General features: G+C 35.9%; 1 protein-coding gene and 1 long non-coding RNA gene across 2 annotated transcripts; one reads left to right on the top strand and one right to left on the bottom strand.

The window, feature by feature from the left end:
* Window positions 1-14044: 14044 nt before the first annotated feature.
* Window positions 14045-15055, top strand: LOC145582227 (uncharacterized). The gene is made up of 2 exons (XR_014099836.1): window positions 14045-14499; window positions 14605-15055. It is a non-coding gene; the product is annotated as an uncharacterized LOC145582227 (long non-coding RNA).
* A 1206-nt stretch (window positions 15056-16261) lies between these two features.
* On the bottom strand, window positions 16262-23762 carry LOC145582226 (uncharacterized protein At2g24330-like). Its single transcript, XM_081639232.1, has 6 exons — window positions 23265-23762; window positions 22825-23141; window positions 22343-22484; window positions 18282-18391; window positions 16829-17237; window positions 16262-16743 (listed from the first exon to the last, which is right to left on the bottom strand). The coding sequence occupies exons 2-6, from the start codon at window positions 23122-23124 to the stop codon at window positions 16466-16468; spliced, it is 1239 nt and encodes a 412-aa protein (XP_081495358.1). The 5' UTR covers window positions 23125-23141; window positions 23265-23762; the 3' UTR covers window positions 16262-16465.
* Window positions 23763-27706: the final 3944 nt, after the last annotated feature.

Here is a 27706-nt window from a genome sequence, read left to right as displayed (position 1 = left end):
ATAGCCTTTGTGCAGCGAGTGGAAAATGATGTCAATTGCCATCTCGGTTGAGTACCCTGCGTCAAGCCTTTCCATGTTCTCAAATAAACCTATCATTTTGAGTACATGTGGGCGTACCGACTCTCCTTTCTTGAGCTTATTCTCAAGGATCTACCAGTGGGTTTTAAACCTTTCAGTTCGGGCCTGCTCTTAGAATATGTTCTGCAGCTCAGAAATGATCTCAAAAGTTGTCTCCTTCTCAAAGAAAGTCTTCTGAAGGTCGGGAGACATAGTGGCAAACATGATGCATTTGACATCCCGATTGTCAGTTTGCTATCGGTTTAGGGCAGCCTGAGTCACTTCCTCATTGGGAGTCTCGGGCATTTCCTCATTAAGGACATATTTCTTTTGCTCTTGCATGAGAACTATACGCAAGTTCCTTTGCCAATCAAGAAAATTTGGCCCACTCAACTTCTCTTTGTCGAGAATTGAGCGCAATGAAAATTGGTTGTTTGAGTTATTTGCAGACATGGTTCTACAATTGAAAGAATTTGAAATGAAAAACCATTCATATATACTTAAATAAGATTGAATTCATGCATATTTATCAAATTTATTTAAACATCTTATTCACACATTAAATTTGTCCCCATTTAGTGAGAATAAGTCGATTTCAAGATCCAAAGAATAAATGAGTAGTTAAGCATGCTTTGGCTTGTCTTAATACTTAATATTCTAAGGCAAGCAACTCTTTGCTAATGGCTCCAAGCCACTCTTGGTTAGATAAATCGTCGCATCTAATGCTCTCTCAACAACTTATCCACTTTGCCACGACATGTTAGGACTCCATCACTCATATCGTTGAGTATAACCAAAACCAACATGCATACCTGGTATGCCTTACGTTTCCTAGGAGTAATAGTGATGCCTCGCTTTGGCATAGCCCATCACTACTCTCAATAGGTCGGTAAGTGTTGTTTTGGAATGGCAAATTTTACTCAATATTTTAGAGACCTAGGGTTTCTATGATGGTTGATTTAAGTGAACTTAATTAATCATCACAACATTTGAAATCCTAAACATGCATCTAACATATTATTCATATATATAAGCATAAATATATATCGAAAACATAAGTAAATGATACATTTGGAAACTAGCATGACCCCTTGAGTCTTCAAGTCTTCAAGGGTCTTCTTTTGTAACTTCATGGCTTCGTCTTCCAAGAACCTCCGTCTTCAAGACATAACCAAAATAATGTAAATACTAGTATCTACGATTATGACTAATTTAATATTAAGGTACAAAAATATTCAACGGTTCGCAGACCGTATTTAGATTTACAAAACTACATGATGGAACGCGGTCCGTATTTTCTATCCTAATCGGGCCCCACTAGTTGTCATTTTATAAAACATGTGAGAGAATATACATTCCATTCATCCATTCACTATATGTGAATGGCCCATGCATTTTACAACGATAAACAAGTAACAATGTACAAACACGCGTAAACTAGTAACTAATATAGGTGGTTAATCCTATTAACGCGCCTAATTAAAACTAGTCAAAGTTGTTTAACCAATTATGTGATTAAGCACAATTAAAATTGAAGCTCCCACTAAATTCCGCATCCATCTTAATTAATCCAATTAATTAAGCTGGTAAACCCAAAATTTTGCCAAAATAAAATTTTGCAAGTGCCGCTCAAAATCGAGGCCTAGCCTCCAAAATTTTTAATTAAAATTAATAAACATAATAAAAATAATAAAATCGGCAAAAACGCAAAAATTACGTAGTCCAAAATATCTAAGTGCCTAGCACCAAGACTTGGAGTGCTATGTATAACTACCACTCGCACAACCGGTTGATGTTCAATGAACGTGGGAGTGGGTTACGATGTCGCTTGCGTGTTACACCGACCACATCAGAGAACTTTCACACATCAAGACGTGGCCTATAATGGCCTTGTTGCGCGAGCTCATTGCACCACATTGCTACACGAGCAATGCTCTACGCACATCAAGCCCCTTCGCATCAAGCTATCGCATACACACACATGGGCGCCCAACCGCACCAAGCATCGCACAGCCCACACACAGCACGCATGGCGCGCACAGCATAGGCTGTTGTTGCTACCTTGATGTGCTATGCTGCTGGTGCCTTGGTACGCCATTCTGCTAGTCCGCAGGCATCAGCCACGCATGGGCACACGCACCAAGCAACAGCTAGCCCTTGGTAGCCACATGCGGGCTGCTGTGCAGCCCGGCTAGTCAAGGGTGGGTTTTTGCCTTGGTTTGCATGCTAAAATCTTGGAATTAATTCTGAGTTTTTGCGTGATTTAATTAATTAATTCCAAATTAATTTTAGAATTAATTTAATGAGCAAAATGAAAATTATAACAAGTCCAACTTAATAAATTCATTCATGTGCACAAAACCAAAATTATTTCCAAGAACTATTCTTTAATAAAATTAGTTCAACTTGATGCAACAAAATGAATAGGGCTATTCTCAACATTAATTTAACCAACATAAATTAATTATGAGATTTGACAAAATTAAAGAGATAGTTGGAATTATGAACACAAATATTCAAATAAAGATTCCAACTTTAACTTGTGAATCCTTGAAAATTATATCTTCCAATATGAAGATAAATTAAGATTCTATCACAAGATTGAAACTTTATGATTCCAATCAACTTAATAAATGATTAAATAAAAAAGTTCATACATGGAATTTAGTAACACAAAGTTCCAATCACTTAAAATAATTAAAGATTGAATCTTTTGTACATATGAGCCTCAAGAAACAGATTTTTCACACTTAAAGCAATTTATTTATAATTATGTGAAAATTTGAGCCAACAATTAAGCACTAATTACTACCAAGTAATTATGGTTAAAAGTGGTCTAAAATTGCAGAAGCATAAAGGAAAGAACCAAATGCATAATCACAATTTTTATGTCATTAAGATTCAAGGTTTAAAAGATTTAAAATTTTTCGTCAAAACAAAAAATCCCTCAAAACAGGCATTTCTGGGCAGAATTTGGCTTTTTCTCAATCTTAAAAGGGTTCGAATGTTTCCATAATATCGATTCTACCCAAAATTCACTAGTCTTAGGTGAAAATCTAGGTTCTGGAGCCAAAGTTCTTAATAAAACGAGATTAAAATTAATAAAATCGAGCTACTAAACCAATTAGCACCATAACCAGAAATTAAATCATTTTTAAACCCTTGAAAAAAAAAATTAGTTATAAAAATAAATGAGCAAGGCTCCGATACTGTTGTTAGGTTTCGATGAGTCCAACTCACCGCGGAACAAAACACGACCCCAAGACCCGCTCACAATTAATATAACTAAAACGACATAAATAACAAGAAAGAGAGAAAAGACGATCTTACCCTTGCCGCATGCTTCGCTCTCACTCAGAGCTCTTAATTCAAAGCCAACTTTTGCAAGCGTAGAGACCACCTCGGTATCCACCCGTAACTCGACCCCGACCGGTCTCTTACTTGGAGTTTAGCCAAGTCGGACCAAAACACTACTCGAGTATTATATGAACTTAAAGGTTTTCTCTCAAGTAGAGATGCCTTATTGAGTTCCTACTCAAGTGACTTTCTCCAAATCCCAAGGTGGGTATTTATAGAGAATGTCATGAGAGAATTCTACTCTCCCATCAATGTAGGAGAGTTGGTAAAATCAATTTTCCCCTTTTTATTTTTAAATCAAAAATAAAAGAAAATAGAAAATAATTAATTAATCAACAAGTGGTAATCACACAAGGAAAGGTTAGGTGAGGACCATAAGGGGAGGGGACCATGCCTTCCTCCCCAAGCTTCCCCAAAACCGGTTGCTTTCACAAGCTTCCACGTGGCGCCCAACCTTGGGCACCAAGGCGAGCCTAGCTGGCGGCCTTGTGCTAGGCTGGGCCTTCCCGTGTTGTGATGCGGGGAGGGTTACTGCCTTGGCCCAGCAAGCCGCGCATGCTTACGGGCTGCTGGCCAAGGCATGCGCGCCTGGTGCCAGCTGCTAGCTGCTAGGCACTGCTAGCTTGGCGCGCCAGCAATGCTGGCCTCGCACCAAGCCCGCACATGCGCAGCAAGCCATGCATGCACATGCGAGCTGCTGCTGCCTTGTGCACGGCTGGTGCATTCTAGCCATGTGCACCTAGCATCATTGCCTAAGTGTGGTGCACATGCTAGCACCAATTGCCCCTAGCACTCGGTTTGCTCAGGGCGTTCCGATGCTAGGGATATTTTGGTAATTGTCGATTAATTAGTTTGATTTTACCGTCTCGTCTTTAATTAATTCGACTCGACTTATGACGCTTGGTTTCGACACTCCTAGCTCGATTTCCAACGTCTAAATATTTAATACTTGAGTGACTCATTAATTCCTTCCGAATCAATTCATCGTGTCGAATCGTTATTTGCTTGGGTGTCACCCGAAGGGTTAAGTCAAGATTAAGCTGTAATATTAATTATGGATTAATATTACTGATCGGAAGCGGCCTTGAACTAGGCATTCCGATCACTTGACCTCACTGAATAATTAGCTTTCTAATAATTCCGAACCCTCTATCGGAATAATACACTTGTTTGAAGGACATCATTCCTATCAATTAGACCAAGTGCATCTCCTTGGGGAGTGCCAGTCTTATTTGTTAAGAAGAAAGATGGAAGTATAAGACTGTGTATCGATTACATGAAACTGAATAAGGTAACAATAAAGAACAAGTATCCTTTGCCAAGGATTGATGACCTGTTTGATCAGTCGAGAGGTGCAATGGTGTTTTCTAAGATTGATTTGAGGTCTGGGTATCATCAGTTGAGGATTGCAAATGATGAAGACGGTCTTAAAACTGCATTTAGGACAAGATATGGGAATTATGAGTTTACAGTGATGCCATTTGGATAGACAAATGCACCAGCAATCTTTATGGATTTGATGAACAGGGTGTTTCATCCATATATGGATAAGTTCGTAGTAGTATTTATAGATGATATATTGGTGTATTCGAAGAGCAAAGAAGAGCATGTAGAACACCTAAGGGCATATCTACAAACACTAAGAGAAAACAATCTTTATGCAAAGTTCTCTAAGTGTGAATTCTAGTTGGAAAAGGTAGCATTCCTAGGTCATTTCGTGTCCAAGGATGGAGTGGAAGTAGATCCAGCGAAGATCGAGGCAGTGAAAGGTTAGCCTACGCCCAAAACAGTATATGATGTTCGGAGTTTCTTAGGTTTAGCAGGGTACTATAGACGTTTTGTGAAGGATTTCTCGAATATTGCTAAACATATGACTACTCTACTGAAGAAGGACAAAAATTTCCAGTGGGATGACAAGCGTGAAGAAGCATTCCAACTCTTGAAACAGAAGTTGATTACAGCACCAGTGCTTACACTGCCAGGCGATAGTGGGATCTATGATGTGTATAGTGACGCGTCCAAGAATGGCTTGGGATGTGTGCTTATGCAAAATGGAAAGGTGATTACATATGCATCAAGGCAGTTAAAGACTCATGAAGTAAATTACCCAACTCATGACTTGGAATTAGATACAATCATATTTGCACTAAAGATTTGGCGGCATTACTTGTATGGGGTGAAATGTAGGATTTATACAGACCATAAGAGCTTAAGATATATCTTCACTCAAAGAGATTTAAACTCACGCCAAAGAAGATGGTTGGAGTATACGACGGATTATGACTTAGATATACAGTATCATGAAGGGAAAGCAAATGTAATTGTGGATGCTTTAAGTCGTAAGACCAGTCATGGATTGAATACTTTAATAGTGGCAGATGAATTATGTAGAGAAATGAGGAAAATGAATCTAGAAGTTGTAGAATGGGGAGTGCCAGCAGGCATACTTGCGAACCTAACCATCTAACCAACAATATTCATGAAATAAGGGAAAATCAAGAAGGAGATATAAAGTTGGATAGGATTTGCGAGACAATAAAACAAGGGACAGCTACAGATTTCAAAATTCATGAAGATGGGAGTTTAAGGTACAAAGGTCGATGGTGCGTAGCATAGAAATATGGGGAAGTTAAAAGAAAGTTAATGGAAGAGGGCCACAATACACCATACTCGGTGCACCCAGGAGGGGACAAGCTATACAAGGATTTGAAAAAGGTGTATTGGTGGCCTAGAATGAAGAATGAAGTTGCGGAATTTGTAGCAAAGTGTTTAACTTGTCAAAAGGTGAAGATAGAGCACAAGAGACCCCAGGGAACTGTGTAATCACTAGAAATTCCTGGGTAGAAGTGGGATTGTATCTCAATGGACTTTGTGACTTGCCTCCCAAGGTTAAAGAGTGAAAATGACACCGTTTGGGTAGTGGTGGACAAACTTACAAAATCTGCAGTGTTCATACCAATGAAGGACACTTGGAAGATGGAGCAACTTGCAAAAGCTTACATCAATATGTTGTGAGGCTACATGGAGTTCCAAAGGATATTGTGTCTGATAGAGATTCCAGGTTTCTTTCGAAATTCTGGAAAAGTGTACAGGAAAACTTTGGTACAACACTTAAGATGAGTACAACGTTTCACCCTGCCACACATGGACAAACTAAGAGAACCATTCAAACCTCGGAGGACATGTTGAGAGCTTGTGTTATAAACTTCCAAGGGGGATGGGAAGATAGCTTGGATTTGCTTGAATTTTCCTATAATAATAGTTATCATGCGAGCATAGGCATGGCTCCATTTGAGACTTTGTATGGAAGAAAGTGTCGTAGTCCCATTTATTGGAACGACATAAGTGAAACAATGATTTTAGGGCCTCAAATGATCGAGGATACAATGAAGCAAGTAAGGGAAATTCAAGCTAAAATTGAAGCAGCTCAAGATCGTCAAAAGAGCTACATAGATTTGAAGCGTAGAGAAGAGCAGTTTGAGGTTGGTGACAAGGTGTTGCTGAAGGTGTCACCCATGAAAGGAGCGATGAGGTTTGGAAAGAAAGGAAAGCTTAGCCCAAAGTATATTGGCCCATATGAGATACTACAAAAGATAGGTAAAGTAGCTTATAGGTTGGCCTTAACTATGGAGCTAAGTAAAGTGCATGATGTATTCCATGTGTCTCAATTGAGAAAATATATCCCTGATAAGTCTCATGTGTCACAACCTGAAACCATTGAGTTAGATCAAAGCTTAACCTATGAGGAAAGACCTGTTAAGATTCTTGACAGTAAAGTGCGTAGTACACGCAATAAGAATGTTAAGATTGTGAAAGTGCTATGGTCTAACCAAGAATATGAGGAATCCACTTGGGAAGCCGAGGATGAAATGAAAAAGAAATACCCACAGTTGTTTCAGGTATGTTGAGTTTCGGGGACGTAACTCATTTTCTTTAATTAAGGGGGTAGAATGCGGTAGAATTTCGCGCTTTTTCCCTATATTTTTAGTTATTTTTGTGCTTTTTGCACAATTTTAACGAGTATTTTGAGTAATTGTGTTCTTAAAGAGACATAAAAAGGTAAAGGTATGACAAAAAGTACAGCAATATTATACAAAATGAGGAAAAAGTTTGAATTTATTTTCCCAAGTTACGAGACGAAACTTCTTTTAAGGGAGGTAGACTGTAATACCCCATATTTTTATACGTATTTTATTTTAAATAAGTATTTTGTGAGGTATTTTAATAATTTGAAATGAATTATTTATGGCATTTTAATTATTTATTTTAAATAAGTTTGGAAATATTTTATAAAAGGAAAGTTTTATTTAATTAATTATTTTATTAAGTTGGGATTTATTTTAGGAAAGTTTTATTTTAGTAAAGTTTTATTAGGAAATGGATTAGTAAAGATCAAAAGGGAAATTTTAGGTAAGAATGGTTTCTAGAGAAAGGGGTATAAATATTCAACACATGGGCAAAATAAACTTTGCCTAGAATGGAGAATACCCAAGGTAAACTTTCTCTCCCTTCTCCTTTATTTCTTTTTCTTTCTTTTCCCCTTCCCCTTTTTGCACACACCACCGCCGGCCACCACCACACCACTGATAAGCCGCCGGCCACCACCGACAGCAATCGGCTGTGGTGCCGTGGCTGCTGTCCGGCGCATCATTTGAAAAAAAAATTATTCTTTTTTTTATTTCTTTTGTTTAATCCTAAATATAATTATTAAGTATGAGTTTTGTGATGATTTTATGATGTTTGATTTTAAGTATGGTGCAAATTAATTTTCAAATTTTAATTTTAATTAAAAAAGACCCAAATTTGAAACCCTAGATTTGTAAATAATTGAGTATTGAAGGAATATGATTTAGGGTGGTTCAAACATTTAATTTGAGGGTTTTAAAGTATAATTACAACAAGTTTTCATGAATTAATATTGCTAGAAATTTTGTTAGTAAGCTAAAAATTATGTTTCTTGGAGGAATTTTGATTACCCATTAATTGGGATTAAAGTAAGAGATTTTAAATTAATTTTCAGCTTGTTTTAATTAAATTATGCGTGGTTTAATAAGAGTATATATTGCTGGATTTTGTGTGGAGTAGATTTTAATGCCATATTATGATTTTGGATTGTAGGAGACTTCCAAGTGATTGATTTCTGTTAGTCGTAGCGATTTTAAGATCGTATTCAAGGTACATTCGCGTAATTGGTATTTATTTGGTGATATTGGAACATGCTAGGTTCTAAATAATTGATTCCAAACAGTATCATGATAGATTTTGATTGGAATTTATTATTTGGTTGATGTTGGTGATTGAAATATGAAGCATGAATTATTTGTGATGGATTCTTGAATGGAAATAATTATTTTGGTATATTATATATGAACCACACTTTTATTATTGGCATGATGGAGAGCATGTTTAATTAAACTAAATGTTTAATTTGGTTTGGAATATTAAAAAGGAATTTTATATGGTTCATATAATTTTTATTGAGCTTTGCGCCTGAGGAAAGAGCTATTTAAGTGTCTATGTACACGAGGAATAAATTATATTTTGGTGCATTAGTGCACTTAAGATATTTCCAACACCGAGGGATATAAATTTTGGCGCATTATGCGTTTAAGGTGTCTTTGACACCGAGGTAGATTTAAAAAGGGTTCAACATTAAATATTATGTGGTCACTATATTCAAGAATTAAATTGGAACGTTTAATTGTTTGAATAATTATAATGTTTGTTTAGTTATGGTTTGAGAGTTATCACCAAGTTTAATAATATGTAAATAACGTAAAGTGAAAGAGATTACGCACCAAAACTCTTGGAACGTATATACCTTAAGTATGAACATATGGGGGGAGTTATGCGACTTTATATTTGACCATAACTTCTATTGGGAGTACAGGACGCTGTATTTTCCTTTTATTATTATGCGCAGAAATTCCGCTACTTACGAATGGTTATTTTATACTAGCACGGTTAGTTTGTGTGTTTGTTTGTCTTGTCTTTACCTTGGCCCTATGATGACCCATTTTTAATGGAGAGCAGTGGAAACAAGTAGAGAGAAGCTTTTCAGGTGATGAAGCATATTCATGATGGGCATGAGTGAAGAGCGAATCATGTTAGTTTCCATAAGTTTATGATATGTTTATTGCTTTAATAATTTTATTATATTATGCTTGTGAGACTAACGCAAAGGTTTTGAATTGTTTCGGTTTTGTTAAGGGCCTTCAATGGTTCCAAGTTGTAGGTTGATTTCGTTTTACTTTGGTTAAACTTTACTTTCGTTGGTTGACTTTTTAAGTTGATTTGTTTTGAATGTTTTTAAAGATAGTCTTCCGCTGTGTGTCTTTGATAGTTGCCTTAGCCATTTTCACGTGGCGGTAATGTCTTATATTTTCCTATTTTGAGTTTTAAAAAGAGCAAAACAAGTATTTTAAAAGAAAGGAATTTCTAGGGTGTTACACTCGATGGCATGATTAGGCCTGATGATGCTTAGAGACCAGTTAGTGTAAAGTCTTATAAGGTCACTTTTTCAGCTCAGATGTCCACTCTCATGTGGGATAGATTTGTCCCAGGTGCTGCATTCAGTCTTCTGCTTGGTGGATATACTAGAGTTCCAGGAGGCGGACATACTTGTGCATCTGACTACCTACCATGGTTTGGGAGAGTTAGTCATCCTATCGTCAATCCTAATGTTAAGGATGATAATGATCTTCCTGAGAGGACCGACGTTGATTACGTAAATTTTTTTAGTTTTTATATTTAATTATTTATTTCCTATTATTACTATTAATATCATATTAATGGTTTGTGTAGTGGGTAGGGCGATTCATGGTTATGGCGCAGCGATCACTTAGTGAGTACCCTACGTTATCAAGTGACACCAGAGCAATGTTGTAGCAGGTGATTGTTGATTGGAATGCAATAAATGGACTCGGAAATTAGTTGTAATATATATTTTAGCTTTGACTTTGTTGTTTTATTAGACTATGTTTTGGATGTTGTTAGTGGACATTTATGTTTAGACATTTGTTGGGAGTTATCAAGTTGACATTTATGTATTAGTTTTTTATTGGTGATTGGAATGCAATAAATGGACTCGAAAAAGAATTGCTTTAACAAAAAAACATGTTTATTATTAAAGTTTAATAAAAATCCATAACAGTACTTAATTGTACTCAAGAGCTAACTAATGTCTGCCACAATTGAAGCCTTCTCATGTACCTTGCCTCCCATCCGACTACACTTGCCTGAGGAGTGTTAAACCACAATGGTGAAATTGGAGGAAGTGGGTGATCACGATCCATATGCAAATGAATGAAATGCGATCCACCAAAAGTTCCAATCACGAACTTTGCAGTATGCATGTCTAAACATCTGCGATTGTTCAACAGTAAAACATTGGTAGATGGATAGTAGCACGATGGTCTATTTCCTACTCCATAACAAATCACCGTCACATTCCATATTGTGGCAATAGCAAAAAAATCCTGCTATGCTACCATCCAGTGCTCCTGTCCATACGCATTAGCGTCCCATCTGATCCGCTCTACCTCCCTTTGTAGTCCTAAACTAACCTCCTGACCCCATATGTTGTAGTAAATCATGTTGTAGAGCCAAGGTTGAGAACCAAACTCATTTGTGATTTGAAGTCAAACCAATCGCCACTCCTCTTGATCTCCATAACATAAGTCTGCTACGCAACGAAATTCGCAGTTCCCATCTCCAATTACATCCTTAACACCTACGACGTAAGGCCAAATGATGTTAGGAATCGCATAGTTGTATCTGCATTGTCGTATGTCGAACCTGGTACCTACAAAATAAAAAAACATAATATAACATTTAATTAAGTTATCACACAAAATAAATTAAATACACGATGTCTAAAAACACTATTTATTTATAATCACCTATACCAGATGGAGGTGGTCTACTTCTGGATTGAGTATCTCGCCCATTACGCTGAACATGCTCGAAAAACGAAGGATCCCTCTTGTTTATGCTCTCGGGAGGTCGTCCCCGTACTCGGGGGTTGATTCGAGGCTCTTGTAGGTCATCATAGTTAGGATCCATCTCACCCTTAATTACTCGAGACATACGTGGCTAAGAATCATAGGGTCGCTGGCAATAACCTGATCAACAAGGGTTTCGAAAATAAGCTCGATCCTCATCATTTTCATCAATTTTATCAGGAATGTCAACACTCGCTCCAATGACAAGGGTCCTCCAATATGGATGAATGTTTTTTGTATACAACCCCTTTCTTGCAGCAATCGAGTCATATATTTGACACACACAAGGTACCCCATGGAATTATGTAGAGCACACCCACAGCGTCGATGGACATCCGCACTCAACCCTTGCATCATGTTCGTCTCACCGAGAAGAATAGACAAACAATAATGGGATACCTTTCCGTCGATGCAAAGGCTTTTGCTTGTACTTTTGACCATTAGTTGTTCTACATGCCTCCAAACCATTACGAATGGCCATGATCTGGTTCTCAATCGAGCAGTGCACCTAAGCCCAAAATGTGTCTAAAGAACCCGTTGAACTGTCAATCCAACACTTCAATGCCGAATGCTGGCTCTCAACCCTACAGTTGTTAACATTACCGAAGTGCAATACTTGGGTCATCCAAAAAATCACAAACTTCTCCTTGTGTATGAGCTAAGAGTCCACAAAATAGTAAATAACTTTCGGCCATCGACCCCACTTAGTTTTCAGTTCTACAAGTTCTCTGTTATACGCCTCTTCAGACGTAGCATTAATCACATGCCTCCAACTCCCATTTTTGAACTTGGCACTAGTCTCCTTCTTTTTGTCAAACATGAAAGTACCTTCGCCTCAACATCTTTGTTAATATGCCACACACACAACATGTGTCTTGTGTTTAGAAACACGCTCTTCAACACCGCTGCACAAAGGCCAAGCTCCCTATCTGTCAGTAGTACCGACGAGCCTCTATGATGACTGATCAACAACCTCAAACATTGAAGCACCCACCGATAACTTTCTTCAGACTCCGACCTCATAAATGTGTATGCAACAAGAATGATCTGATTTGTCGGTGTAACCCCAACAATCTCAAAGAATGGCATGTCGTACCGTTTTGTCTTGTTAGCGGAATCCATACCTATCACGTACGAATATGTGCGTAGCAAATTTGTCATGATCGGGTTTGCCATGAAAGCATGTTGCAACACATTGTTGGTATCAGTCATAACCTAAGTGAGGTATTTGCTCTGTCTGGCCAAATGAAGCACCCGGTGAATTACCTCTCTTCCTTCGAATCGCTCTATTCTGATGTTACTTCTGCAGTTGTAGACATGCCTGATGTTTGGATGGTCTCCGGGAAACTTTTGTACAAGAGTTCTCATGATATGTCGAGGCGGCACCTGTGCCTAAGTCATGTAAGTGACTACCTGCTTAGCAGCAGGACTAAGACCGCTAATTTGTCAATGTCCCTCGGGATAAACAACCAAAGAATGGTTGTGAGTGTCGTTTAAGCAACTGAGCTTCAAACCACTTACTACCCCTGACATACTCAACCTTGAGTTTGAAGGGACAACTGTTTGCCTTACTTTTCGTGTCTTTGCGTATCGCGTTCATTAGGTCTCTTATCATGCTCTTTTTTCCACGATCACATATCGATACGGCCGACCACTCCGATCCTTCTTGTAAGAAAACTTCACTAACATAAATCCAAGCGACCGACAAATATTTTGTGCCAATAGAATAGCATCCTCAAAACTCGGAAACACAATGTCAGTTAAAAAATGTTCGTTGTAGTCCACACCTTCACCATCCTCAAATTTAGAATCCTATATAGTAATAACAATAAAAACAAATATTAAAAAAAAGTTTAGAACCAACAAACACAACTAAAAATAGTAATAATAATAATAATCTAACAACGCACTACTAATAATAATAACAACTAATAATAATAATTATAATTCTAACAACACACAACTAATTATAATAGCAAACACAAGTAATTATAACAACAAACACAACTAATATAATCAAAATAATAATAATAACAAATACGTGAAATTCAAAACCAAATGCCTAGGAATTTCGAAAAACCTAGGTAGAACGCCTAGTTTTTTCAAAACTGCCTAGGGTGTTCGAAAAAACTAGGCGTTTCTGCTTAGGTTTTTCGAAATTTCTTGGCGTTTGCCTGGGTATTTTGAAAAAAATAAAATAAAAATAAGCATACCAATTTCGTATGGTCCGATGAGCCTGCAGCGAGCAACGTATTTGGTGTTTCCGGTCTTTCGCCGTCTTTCATGAGATCCAACGAATTTGATTTTACAATTAAATTATTTGTTTGATTTTGAAATTACGGTGGTTGGTGGTTGAACATGATCGTTGGTGGTCGGTGAACACTCAAGAGAATAGTTATATTTTTTGTGTAGGGTAGTAAAATTAATTATTTTTATAATAAGGCTACGTACGTAATTTAGGTTATTTGCGGACATTAGTTAGAGATTCGAGGGCGACGTTTAGCTTTTCACTATTTCAATTGTACTCCGTATTTGTTGACAATTTTTTTTGGTTATTTTAAAAAGAAAATGACACAATTACAAAATTACCCCAATTCGACGAGAAGCTGGTGTTCTATATAATGAAACCCAAAACCCTAAGACAAAGCATCAAAACTACTTGATCTTATCTGAGCAGATTGGGGTTTAGCCCGGTTTCAGTCAAAGCTACCCGCTCAGCCCGCGGCTGAGTAGATGGCGGCTCTACTGTCTCCGGCTACTCCTCTCGGCGATGAAGACTGCCCGCTTTCTGAGCCTCATGGCTATGACGGATGTGCGGGCTTTCCCCTGAATTAATCCAACTAATTTCTTTCGTTTTTCTGGGTTTTTCAAATTAATTTTTTTAATTTTTATTTGAGTTTTAATAGTAAATGTGATTTTGGAATTTGTTCATTGTTCAATTTCTTTTGTGATGGATTTTTAAAATTTGGGTTCTGAATTTTTTATTAAAGTTGTGATGTTACTATGATTTTTCTTTTTTTTTTGGATATTACAGGGTTTTATTCATTGTATATGAATATTACTTACAGTTTCTAATTTGTAGGTGATTATTTATTTTTTTTTTTTTTTATGGTTTTGATATTTATGTTTACACACTTTACAGGAATAGTCATGGTAATAGTGTAATTTGAACTACCGTCTCTGATAGGTGGGTAAATTGCAGCGACTGTTTCATGACAATGCAGTTGTAAGATGTTGGACAACAATTCAAGTGCTGAGATTTGAATAGTTGAGATATAGTGTGCTCGTATTTCGGTTCTTTAAGCTGCGCCACTGTTTATGTAACGCAGTAGTCATGTTCATTCCAGTAAATATTGTATCAATGTGTTTTATATACATCTACAAAAGTGTATAAAGGCAGTTTTGTACTTCTTTAAACATGTAAATTTCATTATGAATTTACTATTCGTGTGTAAATTTATGCAGTAGAAGAATGTGCATGTTAATGGCCTTGTTTATGTGTATGATCTGTGGCTACACCATTTCAAAAGGCAAATCACAGTTTTGTTTTTTTTTTGGTCTTTGAGAACGATTTACACTAGCTTAAATTGTGGTGTTTAAATTTTCTTGAATAATATTAGCACAATTTTGATTGTTGATTCCATCTATTACAATAAGTGTGATCCCAAAAATCTGTTAGGCACATCTGCACATTGCATCTTGCTGGCTTGTTTTGCAACTTTACACTATGTTTGGATAACAATAATGAAGGGGAAAATGGATCCCTCCAATTCCATCCCCTTCCCTCCTTACGCTAGGTATCCAAACAAGTGAAGATGCATCCCTCTATTTCTCTTCTCTTCCTTTCCCTCTATTTCTCTCTATCCAAACATAGCGTTAGTGTCATTCCCCTCACTGAGCCAACTAAAAGCTTATATGGTCACTCAGACACTCACTCATGACTTTATGAGCAACAGTTGGCAATTTATTTTCACTCGTCGACTAGCTTGTTGTATATGACATAAGTGCTACTATTTATAATCAAACAACACGCCTTACAGCCAACTAATCACCGAGTATGGAAGAGATTCTCTTGCTGCACCATATCAACAATTTGTGTGGCCTGCATATGCACACCTTCCTCAAAATATCCACATGATGCAAGTCTTCTTCCATGGGTTTTACTAAGTTATCATGGAACAAAGAATCCTCCAAATATGTGTAGTTAGGCATAGAGGTAGTAGGCAATGTTCGGTCCTTCACTAACAATAGTTAGGACATTGTTTAGCTATGTGGCCATGCCCTTGACACTTGAAACTAGAACTATCTTCTGTTAGTAAGCTTAGTATATCTCCCAAGAGAATCATTATTTCACAACACAATTCACTATGCATCAGTCCAAAAAGGCCTCTGGAAGAATCTAAAGCTTGGCACTATGCATCAAGCTAGGCTGATGCCCACTTCCCAGTCACAGTGTTCCCGCATAGCAGTTGGGTCAGCAGATCTGAGTAGAAGGGACCATGGTTTAAAATCCTGCTACCTAGCAGTTTCATGTATTTCTTCGGCTGAGAAACCAAATTCCACCTCCATTTCTAGGGGACCTTCAACTAATGATAGGCCTATTAGTAAACTCAAGTTATTATTTAGTTCAACATGATAAGAAAACCAACATAGGGCATAGTAATTTGGCAAACCTAATAGCAAGGTCATCAGCAAATCATACAGAATGCAGATTCAAATTGCAAAAATACTACTTCTACAGCACAGAAAACTCCTCATTACTGTCATCATATAATCATCACGCTCTCGTAGATGCACTGAAATTTCAGTTCGCTGGCCTCAAATTCAATATAGTGGCTGGCCAATTGAAAAAACTACACCTGTATTGCAGTCATAAACATCCTACATTTTGTACGTTTACAAGTAGTATAACCACAATAGAATATCACAAAAACCCCTAACTAGAGGCATATATATTCATAATCAGCATCCCCGTCAGCCCTTGCCTTCTGAAATGAACTGATTCAAACCAGGAAATGTCTTCACATTCATTAAAGCAATCCATGTCTTCAACTCTCATTACCTTCTGCTGGTATTTCAGTTTTTTCACTAACTTTAGCAAGCGCAGGTGTAGAAACAGTTTCACCATTAACATCATCAACTGCGCTATCATGTGGAGAATCAACACCACCTCTGGTAGCATGGCCATGATCAGCTGAAACAACTGAGCCCATATTAGAAGCATCGTTACCAGAGGATCGCTCTTGTTGGATCCTTGGCCCATTCACAGCATGGCAATGTGGGCAAATATAGGTTACATAGGGGAAATCTTCTTTACTTGCAAGCCCTGCACAAAACCAGACAAATAAATTTGACGATATTCTGAAGAAATGGAAATGCTACATAAATTTACATCAGCAGATATCACTCACCATTGTGCATATGGCAGTTACCACATATGAGAGCATAACATTGGGTTGGATCCTCACCGACAAGTACTGCTGCAATCCGAGACAACCATCCACTATTATATGCAGTGGCTCCTTGCCCTTGAAAATGATCAACATAAACCTGTTGGTTCTGCTGGGCATATTCACTACCTGTTTGTGGGTATGTTTCAGCAGGATGCTGAATTGTTGTGCCTCCTGGGCTAGTTCCTCTTCCTTGTGGCTGTTTCCTATTTCTAAGGCCACTAGATTGGACCAGTTCAACATCATTGCTTTTTCCAGCATCTACTTCAGACTCCTCTGGAAGAGAGAGTTTCAATCCTGTGCCTTCAGTGTATTTGGATGCCAAAACAGCAGCTGCTGCTGCTTTAGCTGCAGGATCGGTGTCATATCTCTGCCATTGTAGGAAAATTGGAATTATTGAAAAAGAGGGTATAAAAGTAGACACAGATTCATGTAGGTTGCCCGGTCAAAATATTACTTAGAAAAGTTCTGAGAAAATATTATCCTTTTCCGTTTTCCATTAAAAGTCATCAATGCTTGGCATCAACTACAGTAGCAAGTACCAGATATACCAATTGTATTTTACCAAAAACAAATATACCACTATTAATTTACAGGTGCGCTAAAGTATTAGTCTCATCTTCCTAAAATTCATATGAAGTGCCAGTAAATGCAGATTCCATCAAGGCTTGAGCTAAGCATACTCTTTCATTTAGTGTCAAATTAGCAACAAAACTTTATGCACTATCCAGGGAATCCACTGTAGAGTGCAGACATATGGAGCTTATATAAAATATTCAAATAGTGAAGTGATACAGTTTCAAGAACTATGCCAGTCCATCACCCACCTGCACCCACCTGATTACCACTGTTGCCCCATCGGCATCCCATCACCAACACTTCCAACCCCAACCCTTCTCTCCTTGCCAAAGCACTACTCCTATCCCATTTCCCTTTTCTCCACCTCCATTGCCTCCCCCCTTATGCCATGAAGCTTTCTTTGGGCCACCGTGCTGCCTGTTCTTTTTCAATACTACAGTCAGTCTGCCACCGCTCCTATTTCTCTCCATTCTCATCCTCGCTAATGGCTCAGCCAAAAAATGCACCGCTGAGTCAAGAAGGTGCATGTTCAAACCCTTTCTCTCCAATATACATCCTTTACAAATTTCTACAGGACCAACAATCATCTGACATTCTGTGACAGGAAAACCTCCCATATCAAAGGGTTTTTTCTAGGAGATGATTAGAAAACTACAAAGCAACCTCCCATATCAAAGGCTTTTTTCTATCAAAAATTTATTTACAAACATTTTTCTTAGGCCCTTGGTCCACCCTCTTACAAGTATGTAAGTGCTAATAATCTGTAAGAGTTACCTACATCATCTAACAACATATTGGACACAGTAAAAAGTAGAAATCTATCTAATAATACTACCTGAATAAGCTGCTGCGTTAGATAAAAATTGGTCCTCTCTTTAAGCTCGTCAATTTTTGATTGCCTCTCACTCTGAAGCTTTTCCAAAGTTTTTTGATCCTTTCGTTCACCTGCACAAGAAAACAAATATAAGAAAAGTTTATTTGGAAGTATACTACTTTACTAGCCAGAGCAGAAAAACAATGCAGCAACATGGCATAACAATCACCGGGACACATGGCCTAATAAAAATAGCTTGCCATAAAAGACTACCCTTATACTCAAGGTTTTTAAAATCCAACCATTTCTTTCTAGCCAAACACACAAATCCCAAAGTCAATATATCCCAAAGCAAATCATGCGAAAGAGACTTTTATAAATCCAACCATTTCTTTCAAGGCAAAAGACCACAACTTGCCATCACCGCATTTTGCCAAAGCAACCTCTTCTCCCCTTCACCTAACCAAAACCCATAAACCGAATCTGTAACCAGTCCTGCTTCTTAGAACAGCACACCGAAGTCTCCTCTCTACACACTGAAAGGTCTTCTTCAAAGATAGCTAATGAGTTCACAGTGAACAAAGACATTTGAAAAAAAACAAAGACATTTGAAAAAGACTCGCCATTAGCTTGACACGTCACTCATAGTCAAGATTACCATATCTAGATATAAGATTTAAAGCTTTCGTCTGAACTTGTTTGTCACAACACCAAAAGCATAGTTAGCAATTATTTCACTGAGAAAGAATTGACATTAGCAATTTGCTGGCAGGATATATGAATAGTTAATAATTATTTTATAAGGCGTTAATTTAGCAGTTGACAGCTCATCAAATGTAAGGCAACAATATCTTAGGGAGGAACCAAAATGATAGTGCATATTGGTGCTTGGTCCTATTACACTATGCAATGTAGCACTTTGGGTCAAATCTACAAAATGCTAATCTAAAAGATTTCCAACAGTTTTAATTTTGTGACAAAAGGCTCAACAATGCCAAAAGGCTATTGAACATGCTATTTTACAAAGATAGCCTACACAAGAGGTCAATAAAAAAGTTGCATACACATATAAGGATGCAAATACCTAAAAATAAACCAAGTATCATCCTGGCCACATTCAAACTCAATTTAGTCAAAATCTAGCTTATATTCAAACTTTATTCAAATTTAGTTCATTTAGAAATTAGAATATTCCAGCTTCACTCCTTTATTTATCAAGTGAAGCTCATTAAAGAGTTATGTTCTACTACAATTTATACATCTTCAAATAAAATAGCCTTGTAGTCAAATTTTATATAGTATGTTGGTCATAACTTTATTAATAAAATAAAAAAAAAAAAAATAATCAAAATAAATGAGCTCTAAATTATCTTTTCTCAAACATACTCTTTTTTTTTTTTTTTTTTTTTTTCATAAATATAATACACTAGCTCCACATTTACATAAACAGATAAATTGTTCATGAAATCCCTATGTTATTATTTGAGTTCATTATCAACAGAACAAATATGAGTGTTCAATGACAAATCTTAATGCATTTACACCCCTAGGCACATTCCTATGCCATTATTTACAAATCCTCCTTATTTTACATTAGGGAAAAGGGAAAGAAAAAAAAAAATCTACTAAGTGTCAAATACTTATTTGGAAGCAATGTGATCATCAAACAACTTTAAGTTTGGCAAGTCACATCCTAGAAGGGCTAAAACATCTGCCAGCAAACAAGTTTCAGCTATAGCAAGCATGTTACCATTACCTGCTACCTAATGTTTAAAGCCTTTTATTTATGTATAATTTCAAAGAGTCTCTATTAGCTACAAGAAAAATTATTAATCAATGACAAATTCCCAACTAAGGTTCCAATGAATTAATTAACGATAACATAATCTTCTATTCAACCAAAAATGACCTTTAAAAATCGTTGAACGTATAACATTAATAATAATCCATACACTTAAAATTTTATTCAAGGTTATTTTTGTTGCATAAATATTTTTCAAAAGATCATTAATAACCTTGTTGATTCAATGAGGCCAAATACTTATGTGGGATGACAGGTGTAATATGCAAAATCAACAAGAGGTATAACAGAAACATCAGGAATATTCTTGCTGTGAAAAGATAGCAGCATTTCACAGTGAATACAAGTAAATAGAAATCAGCAAAAACCCCTCCCCTTCTCCTGTCAAAAAAAAAAAAAAAAAAAAAAAAAAAAAAAAAAAGAAAAAAGAATGCAACTCCGAAAAAAATGTTGAAAGGAAACCTAAACAGAAAGCTTTCTGAAGAGGGAAAGCACCAAAATAAATAATTTAGTATAGTCTTGACTCTTTAGATGAATACAGGACATCTACCTCTAGAATGTTCATTCAACAAAAGTATTCTAAAGCAACAAGGAGAAAGCAAGAAGGAACAAGAGACATCCTATGATTAGATGCACATTCACAAACCCAGTAAAAGAATTACAAATAAACACTGCATTTGCTGTATCCTTCAGAAATGAAGCTTTTTAACAAGAATATTTCTTATATGTACACAAACAGTCACATGTCACAATCACACTATAGTCATTCACTCATTTGTGTTTAAAGTAAGATGGTCTAACTAAGAGAGCAAATTAGCACATGTTTGGCATTTGCTTATCTTTAGACCAAAGTATATCCCCGTATGCACGACCACAATATACATATTATCCAGAATTTAATTTGATGCTCCTAAAAGTTGTCCACGCATTCAAAAAAGCATGACAGTTTTACACCATTACACAGTTTTTTTTTAGCATTATTGTGTTTACAAATATGGTTTGACTGTGTTTTTTCAAATAATTGTGTTGAGGCCTTTATGAGCAAAACAACAGGATAGATCTATCTTTTACCCGAATTTTATGAGGTCTTTTTGAGAATGTCTCTTCTTGGCCATATAGCACTCCAATCGTCCACATATCTTGCATTATCTCATAGCATTCACATATAGAACATGATTATCCTAGCATCAAATAATTTGTAACTTCTTATTGTCTTAACTCTAAATTACAAAGAGTATAAGAAGGCTAATCCCATCATTGGTGAGAGAAAACCACCCTTCCAATATTTCAACCTCGGGTATTAAAATGAAAATTTCCTGATTAAGGCACATGAGTTGCATAACCATATGCAAAAACTTCTACTTTTACAATTGCCAATGTATAGTTCGATTGTCATTATATTTATAATTTAAATACTAGTGAGTGAAAATTATAAATATGTGATATTTTGAAATATAAATTAAGAATATTCCAACAAAATCCCACACGACTATGTTTTACTTAAATTACATATCATCAAGGCTTCAAAGTAGGATTTGTAAAAACAGTATTTAAAAAATGTAAACCATGCTTCTATAAATAACTGAAGGAAGTAGGCTTAATGTTTTATATTAATACTTAAATTATATATCATCAAGGATAGTCAAAGTAGGATTTGTAAATACAGTAGTTAAAAAATGTAAACCATGCTTCTATAAATAACTGAAGGAAGTAGGCTTAATGTTTTATATTAATATTATTATGGGTTAAGGGTAGCAAATTTAGCCTACAATGTTACTCACAACCATCTGAATATATATGTGAATGCACAAAGATTATGTTGCAACTATCATTCGACATTCTCAACAACCAAAGTAATAACATGGGAGAGGGTGTATATCAGACAATCACATAGATAAACATTATAGATTCACTTTCTTCACCTGAAATATAAATTAAACCTATCTAAACTTATTAGATCTAAATCATCTAATCTGTACTTATTAGATCTAAATCATCTAATCTGTACTTATTAGACGTATTCGAAGAGGGTACGCTTATTGAACCTATTCAGAAGAGTAAACTTGAGTGGCTAATATTTATTGGAACTTATTGGACCCGATTGAAACTTACCTAAACTGATTTTTTTTTACGGTAAAGAGACGTATGCTAAGACCAGCATCCAGAGCGTTGATTAAATCAAAGAGCACAATACCAAAATTAATGCAAATCCACAGTTTAACAACCAGGACAACTAGAACTCAATATTGCATCATACTTAACAACAATTACTAAAACTTACGCATGCTTATGAAGCTTGATAACCCTGAAAATATAATAGCAGATATAGCAGGAAGAAGAAACATTGGCAGAACCCGAAAAGCCCGAATTTTCCAGTTTTCTGCTGTCCTTGCCGTCATGATAGCATAACCCACAGCAACAATCTGAAAACAAAGTATAACCACCACCATAACAATCAGAAGATGCTGAACTAACCATGATCAAGTATACCAAAATATGCAAACAATCATATAGCATCATAACAGTTGACACATCAAACGATATCTCTCAATAACAGTAGCATTCAGAGCAATGCAAACATTAGATTTATATTCTCAACTTCATTTAACATGATATCAGCCCCTAAAATCGATCAATTGCGCACGGATAATCGAATACAAGCAAACATTATTCATAATATTAAGCATTAAAACATGAATAAGTAAAAACAAATATGATCCTACAACAAAAATGCCCAAAAACACAGATTAAATAAAGCCTCACCTCCAAAAGCACAGAAAACAGAATAATATTCCGCTTCAAACTTCCCCAATTTTGAGCTCTCCTTCTCATTCGACTGATAATAATCTTCTCTTCTTTCGAAATTCGTTCCAGCCTTCGCTCGAAATCGTCTTTTCGAGACCCGAATAATCCATTCCACAATCGGGCCAAAAACCCCTCCTCCTTTTTCTTCTTCGAACCATCTTTTGATTTCTTCTCATCTTTGGCCTTTTCATCACCAGCAGCAACAATGGTGGATTTCTCAGCTACACTCTCAACATTCTTATCAGGTTCCCCAGCCATTGCTCAGCAGCTAAATCCTACACCATTCAATCCCAATTTCAAAAATAAATTATACCCAGAAATTAACAACATACAAAAATTAATCCAGTTCATGAAATTGACAATTTTACAGATCAGAAATCAAAATTGAAGAAACCCACCTGAGAAAATGAACTATTAAATTTTTTTTAATAGAATATGAAGATGGTTTTTCGACGATTTCAAAGCTTCGCAAAAAGGAAAGAGAAAGGAGTGAAATAGCGATCTGTCGTAAAAAGGAGCGCCAGAAAAATCTGAGACTTTCGAAAAGTAGGAAATCGAAATACAGAAAATCGCGAAAATGAGGGGAAGTAGAAATAATTGTCGTTGGTAAAGATGAAACAGAAAGCGTCGAAAAAAGCGATAAGCAGACAACAATGGCGGATGAGAGGAGAGGAGAGAGAAAGAGAGATCGGAGAAGAAGGGAGAGAGAGAAAGTAGGGCAGCGACACCGTTTTAGGTAAACGGACGCCCAAAGTACAGGGAAGGTATCGGAAATTGGGAAGGAAAATTGAAGGAAAATGTACAGACTACAGAGAGGTTTCCACGGTTACGTTTGGGTCGGGTTACTTGGTCGGGACTCGGGAAAGAAATTTTCAGGAGACCAGACTAATCACGGCCTTCACGGGTTTACGGCCAATTAACAAAATTAGCACTCTTATGATATATCCCTACCTTATAAAAAGTAGAAGATTGCGCTTATGAATAGTGCATGGACCTATATGCCCTTCAAAATGTTTATTTACGTTATTACCCTCATATGTTATTTCTTACATTTATGTCCTTCCACATGTACAAATGTAATAATGAGTGTTGAGCTTTCTATCTCCTTACATTTATGCACTTTTTATTTATTTATTTATTTATTTATTTATTTATTTATGCTATAGGTAAATTTTAAAGTTCATCTCTTATGATTGAAATAAAAAAGATAACTCTACAAGATAGATGAGCTTGAAAAATCTTTTTGCTTAATTAATTAAATTAATTAAAAGGAAAATGAAATCATGAAATTTAAAATTTTGATATTTAATGGAGGTTATAGTTTAATTGCATGACAACTTTACCAACCGCACAAGCAAAAAGTTATTTTTTTTTTTTGTGATCGAAGATCAAAATTAACGACTTACATATAATTGTATATAAATGACATTGAGACCAATGATCTGATTATTTTGTCGAAGTAGATGTACTAAGAAGGGAACCTAACTGACTATGATGAAAAGGGAAAAAAGCAAGAAGGAAGTCAAGGGAATTATCAAGGGTTTAAGGCTATAATTGGGGCTGCATAAAACTTTTTCTACTGCATAACCAAATTCACATTTTTGGAAGAAAGTTGCAAATGCAAGCTGATACTATATTTTCCTTGATTGCCTAAATGTTAATGTTTATGCGAGTTGGGTGTAACTGTTTCTCTTTTTTTAGTTTCATATAGTTAATCCTATATAATTTATGTAGAGTAATTACTAGGTTAGGTGAGAGTATATACTTGCAAATAGTAAATGCTCCGAAAAACTTTTCCATTATTATATGCATATGCAATGTTAAATTACTTCTATTTGTATGTAATATGTTCTCTATGATAGTTTAATTATATTTAATCTATTCTTAATTAAGTTTGTAGAAGTTTTTGCAATATTGCATTGTTGAATAACTGTATAAATGTTTTTTGAGGAAAATTTGTAAACAAGTGGAAAAGTTCTGTCGGAAAAACAAAAAGTTTAAACACAATCCAATATACTCATTCCATTAATTTATCAAATTATTTTCTCTAAAACCCCAATGTCGTGGAGAGTTTAAACACAACCTAATATAAACATCAAGAAAGGATAAGCCACTCCGCGCGCATCGCGCGCGTTAGCTGCCCTAGTTGGTATAAAATTAATGCAAGGGATAAATTGGTATGAGTATAAAAGTTAGCACTCTTCACTTGAGCCTTAGTTTAGGTCATGATCGTATTATAAAAAAGAGATTTAGAGATGACTTAATAAAAAATTATCATGTTGTCACATATCAATACGAAGGTTTCTTAATCATGAAATAGTGGTTATAATATTGTGACTCGTTATGGATACTTAGGATATAATACTAAATAAAAAAAATAAAAAATAAAACGGAGTAAGAGATAACAACTTTAGATTTTGGAACTATCTAGTGGTATCAAGATCTTACAAATTATATGATGTTTTTGATCTATGGGGTAGTAGGATAATCTTCAACACAAACTTTTATTTGGCAATTGTATCCACATACTCTGAAATGGGTAGCAACATATATTGTAGAATGAATACTATAGAGCCTGGAATTATGAAATGGTTCATAGTATTGTACCATTTCTTGATAATAATATAATATTCTTTTGAAAACTCGCAAGTTCCAAATAAAATATGCTTTCAGAAGAATTTATGAAGCAAGTAGATACAAAGGAGAATTGATTAAGACCAAGTGCAATGTGCAATCATTGAAGTAGTTGAAGAAAGGGTTAGTTCTCCACATTACTTAATCACATTTAAAGATATTCATCGAAAGGTCAAATATCAGCGCGCAAAAATGAGCAAGAGATCCTAATGAAGCAAGAGCATATGGATTTTTTTTTTTTTTTTAATATTGCTTAATGTCTCAATATAAGTTCTTGGCAATATAAGAAGAACCCCAAGCCATAATGCATGTAGGAAATACACCGTAGTTGTTCCAGAATGGTTAAAATTCATTTAGAAGGAGTAGCCAATGGTGAATCAATCCTTAAATTAATTATCTTGAAGAAGTTAAAGCTAGAAAGTTTCTAGCCTTAGAAGAGAATGAACACATCTTTGTAACATAAGATGAGTCATATGCAGCCAAATGTGTCCAAAAACTTTGCATAGAAGAGGGAACCCCAAAAATCTCATTTATGTTTACTATGATGAAAGTAATGATAATGAAGATGACCTACAAGAGATGATGATGGATGAGACAATGGAAGATTAAGCCCCACAAAAAGCAAAAAGAGCTTATTTTAATATTGTAGCCATGTTTTAAAAATTGTTAGTGTTAACTTTGTAAATGTATCTTTGTAAAAGGAGTGACCCATAGTCGTTGCCAAATCATAAGTAGGGATGACAGTGGATCTGGACCCCCACCTAGATCCGTGGATCTAGATTCATTTTTCACGGATCTGGGTCTTCAAATTTTAGACCCGTCGGATCCGGGTCCTATTGAAAAAAACGGATCTGGATTCGGGTCTAGCCCCTAGACCCGGACCCATATCCATTTACCCGTTTTTTAATTTTTCTAATAAAAAAAAACTAAAATTGTTTGTTTCTTTATTAAAAATGTTGATGATGTTAATAGTGATAAAAATTATCCCTTTCAAGAGATGAAATTTGGATGCTCATTTCGGATACATTATCGTTATTTTTTCACTTTCTCATTTGAAACATCGTACATTTTTCATTGTTTATAATTTTTATTTCAAAATACAAAGTATAAGTGTATAAGTTGGTTACTTTGTGTTTTTAGATTAGTTATATAACTTTAATTTTTTTTTTTTTGACACAAACTGCAAGATTTAATTAAATAGCAGAAGCCACTTTGTCAAAAATGACAAAGGGTATAGAGCAGGGTGGACACTCCTCCATCCAAATCTGTTCCCCTAACAGAGATAGGGAGAGTTTTGGGATGGAGTGAGCCACCTTGTTACAAGCTCTAGGATGAAAATTAAAATTACTAAGATTACACAAATTCGCAAACAGCAAACAGTCATCTATAATCAATTGCGTGGGAGTTTTTTCCTTAGTCTTCAGCTGCAGGAGATTGACCAAGTGCAAGCAGTCAGATGAAATCATAAGGCTTCTAAAACCTGCTTCATAAGCATACTGTAGACCAAACAGGAGGGCTTCAGCTTCAGCATTGCAGGCACTATACTCCCCCGTGACTGGTCTGCCACTAGTCATCATCACATCACCACAGTTGTCACGGACTACCATGCCAAGCCCAATCTTGTCATCCTTTGAGAGAGCAGCATTTGTATTTAGCTTGTACACACCAAGAGGAGGGGGATCTGTAACCCCCCAAATTACTCTCTAATAATAATGATTACAAAACCTGATTAAGAGGGTAATTTAGGAGCATTACCGCCACGTGATTACGTAAGGCTTTTCAAAACACAGACTTGCAGCGGAGAAAATACATACTTAACTTTTATATATTGATAATAATAGTAATAATAGCTTTCAAAATTGAACCATATGAGACCTCTTCATGCAAAATGTCAACCATGAAACCTAGACTACATGATTATCGCCCTTCATCCCCAATGCCACATTTAGATCACGTTGAGTCATCATCACCTATCTACTTATCATAATGATAAGTAGGGCCAAGCCAAAACAAAAGAGAAATACGTATTAGCAAAAATGCTAAGTACATACCAATGGTAGATACGTAAAATCAAGTTATTTAATTAAACATGCTTTCGTAAGATTTATCATTTATAAATAACAATTATTCAAAAAATAGAAATTTCACATTTAGAAACATTTAGAAACATTCCAAAAATTATCAACATTTCAAAACCAACGACTTT

Source organism: Chenopodium album, chromosome 15 (assembly GCF_948465745.1).
Source record: "Chenopodium album chromosome 15, dcCheAlbu1.1, whole genome shotgun sequence".
NCBI lineage: Eukaryota > Viridiplantae > Streptophyta > Magnoliopsida > Caryophyllales > Amaranthaceae > Chenopodium > Chenopodium album.
Note: the sequence above shows the minus strand (reverse complement) of the source record. Positions and strands in the feature narration are given on the sequence as shown.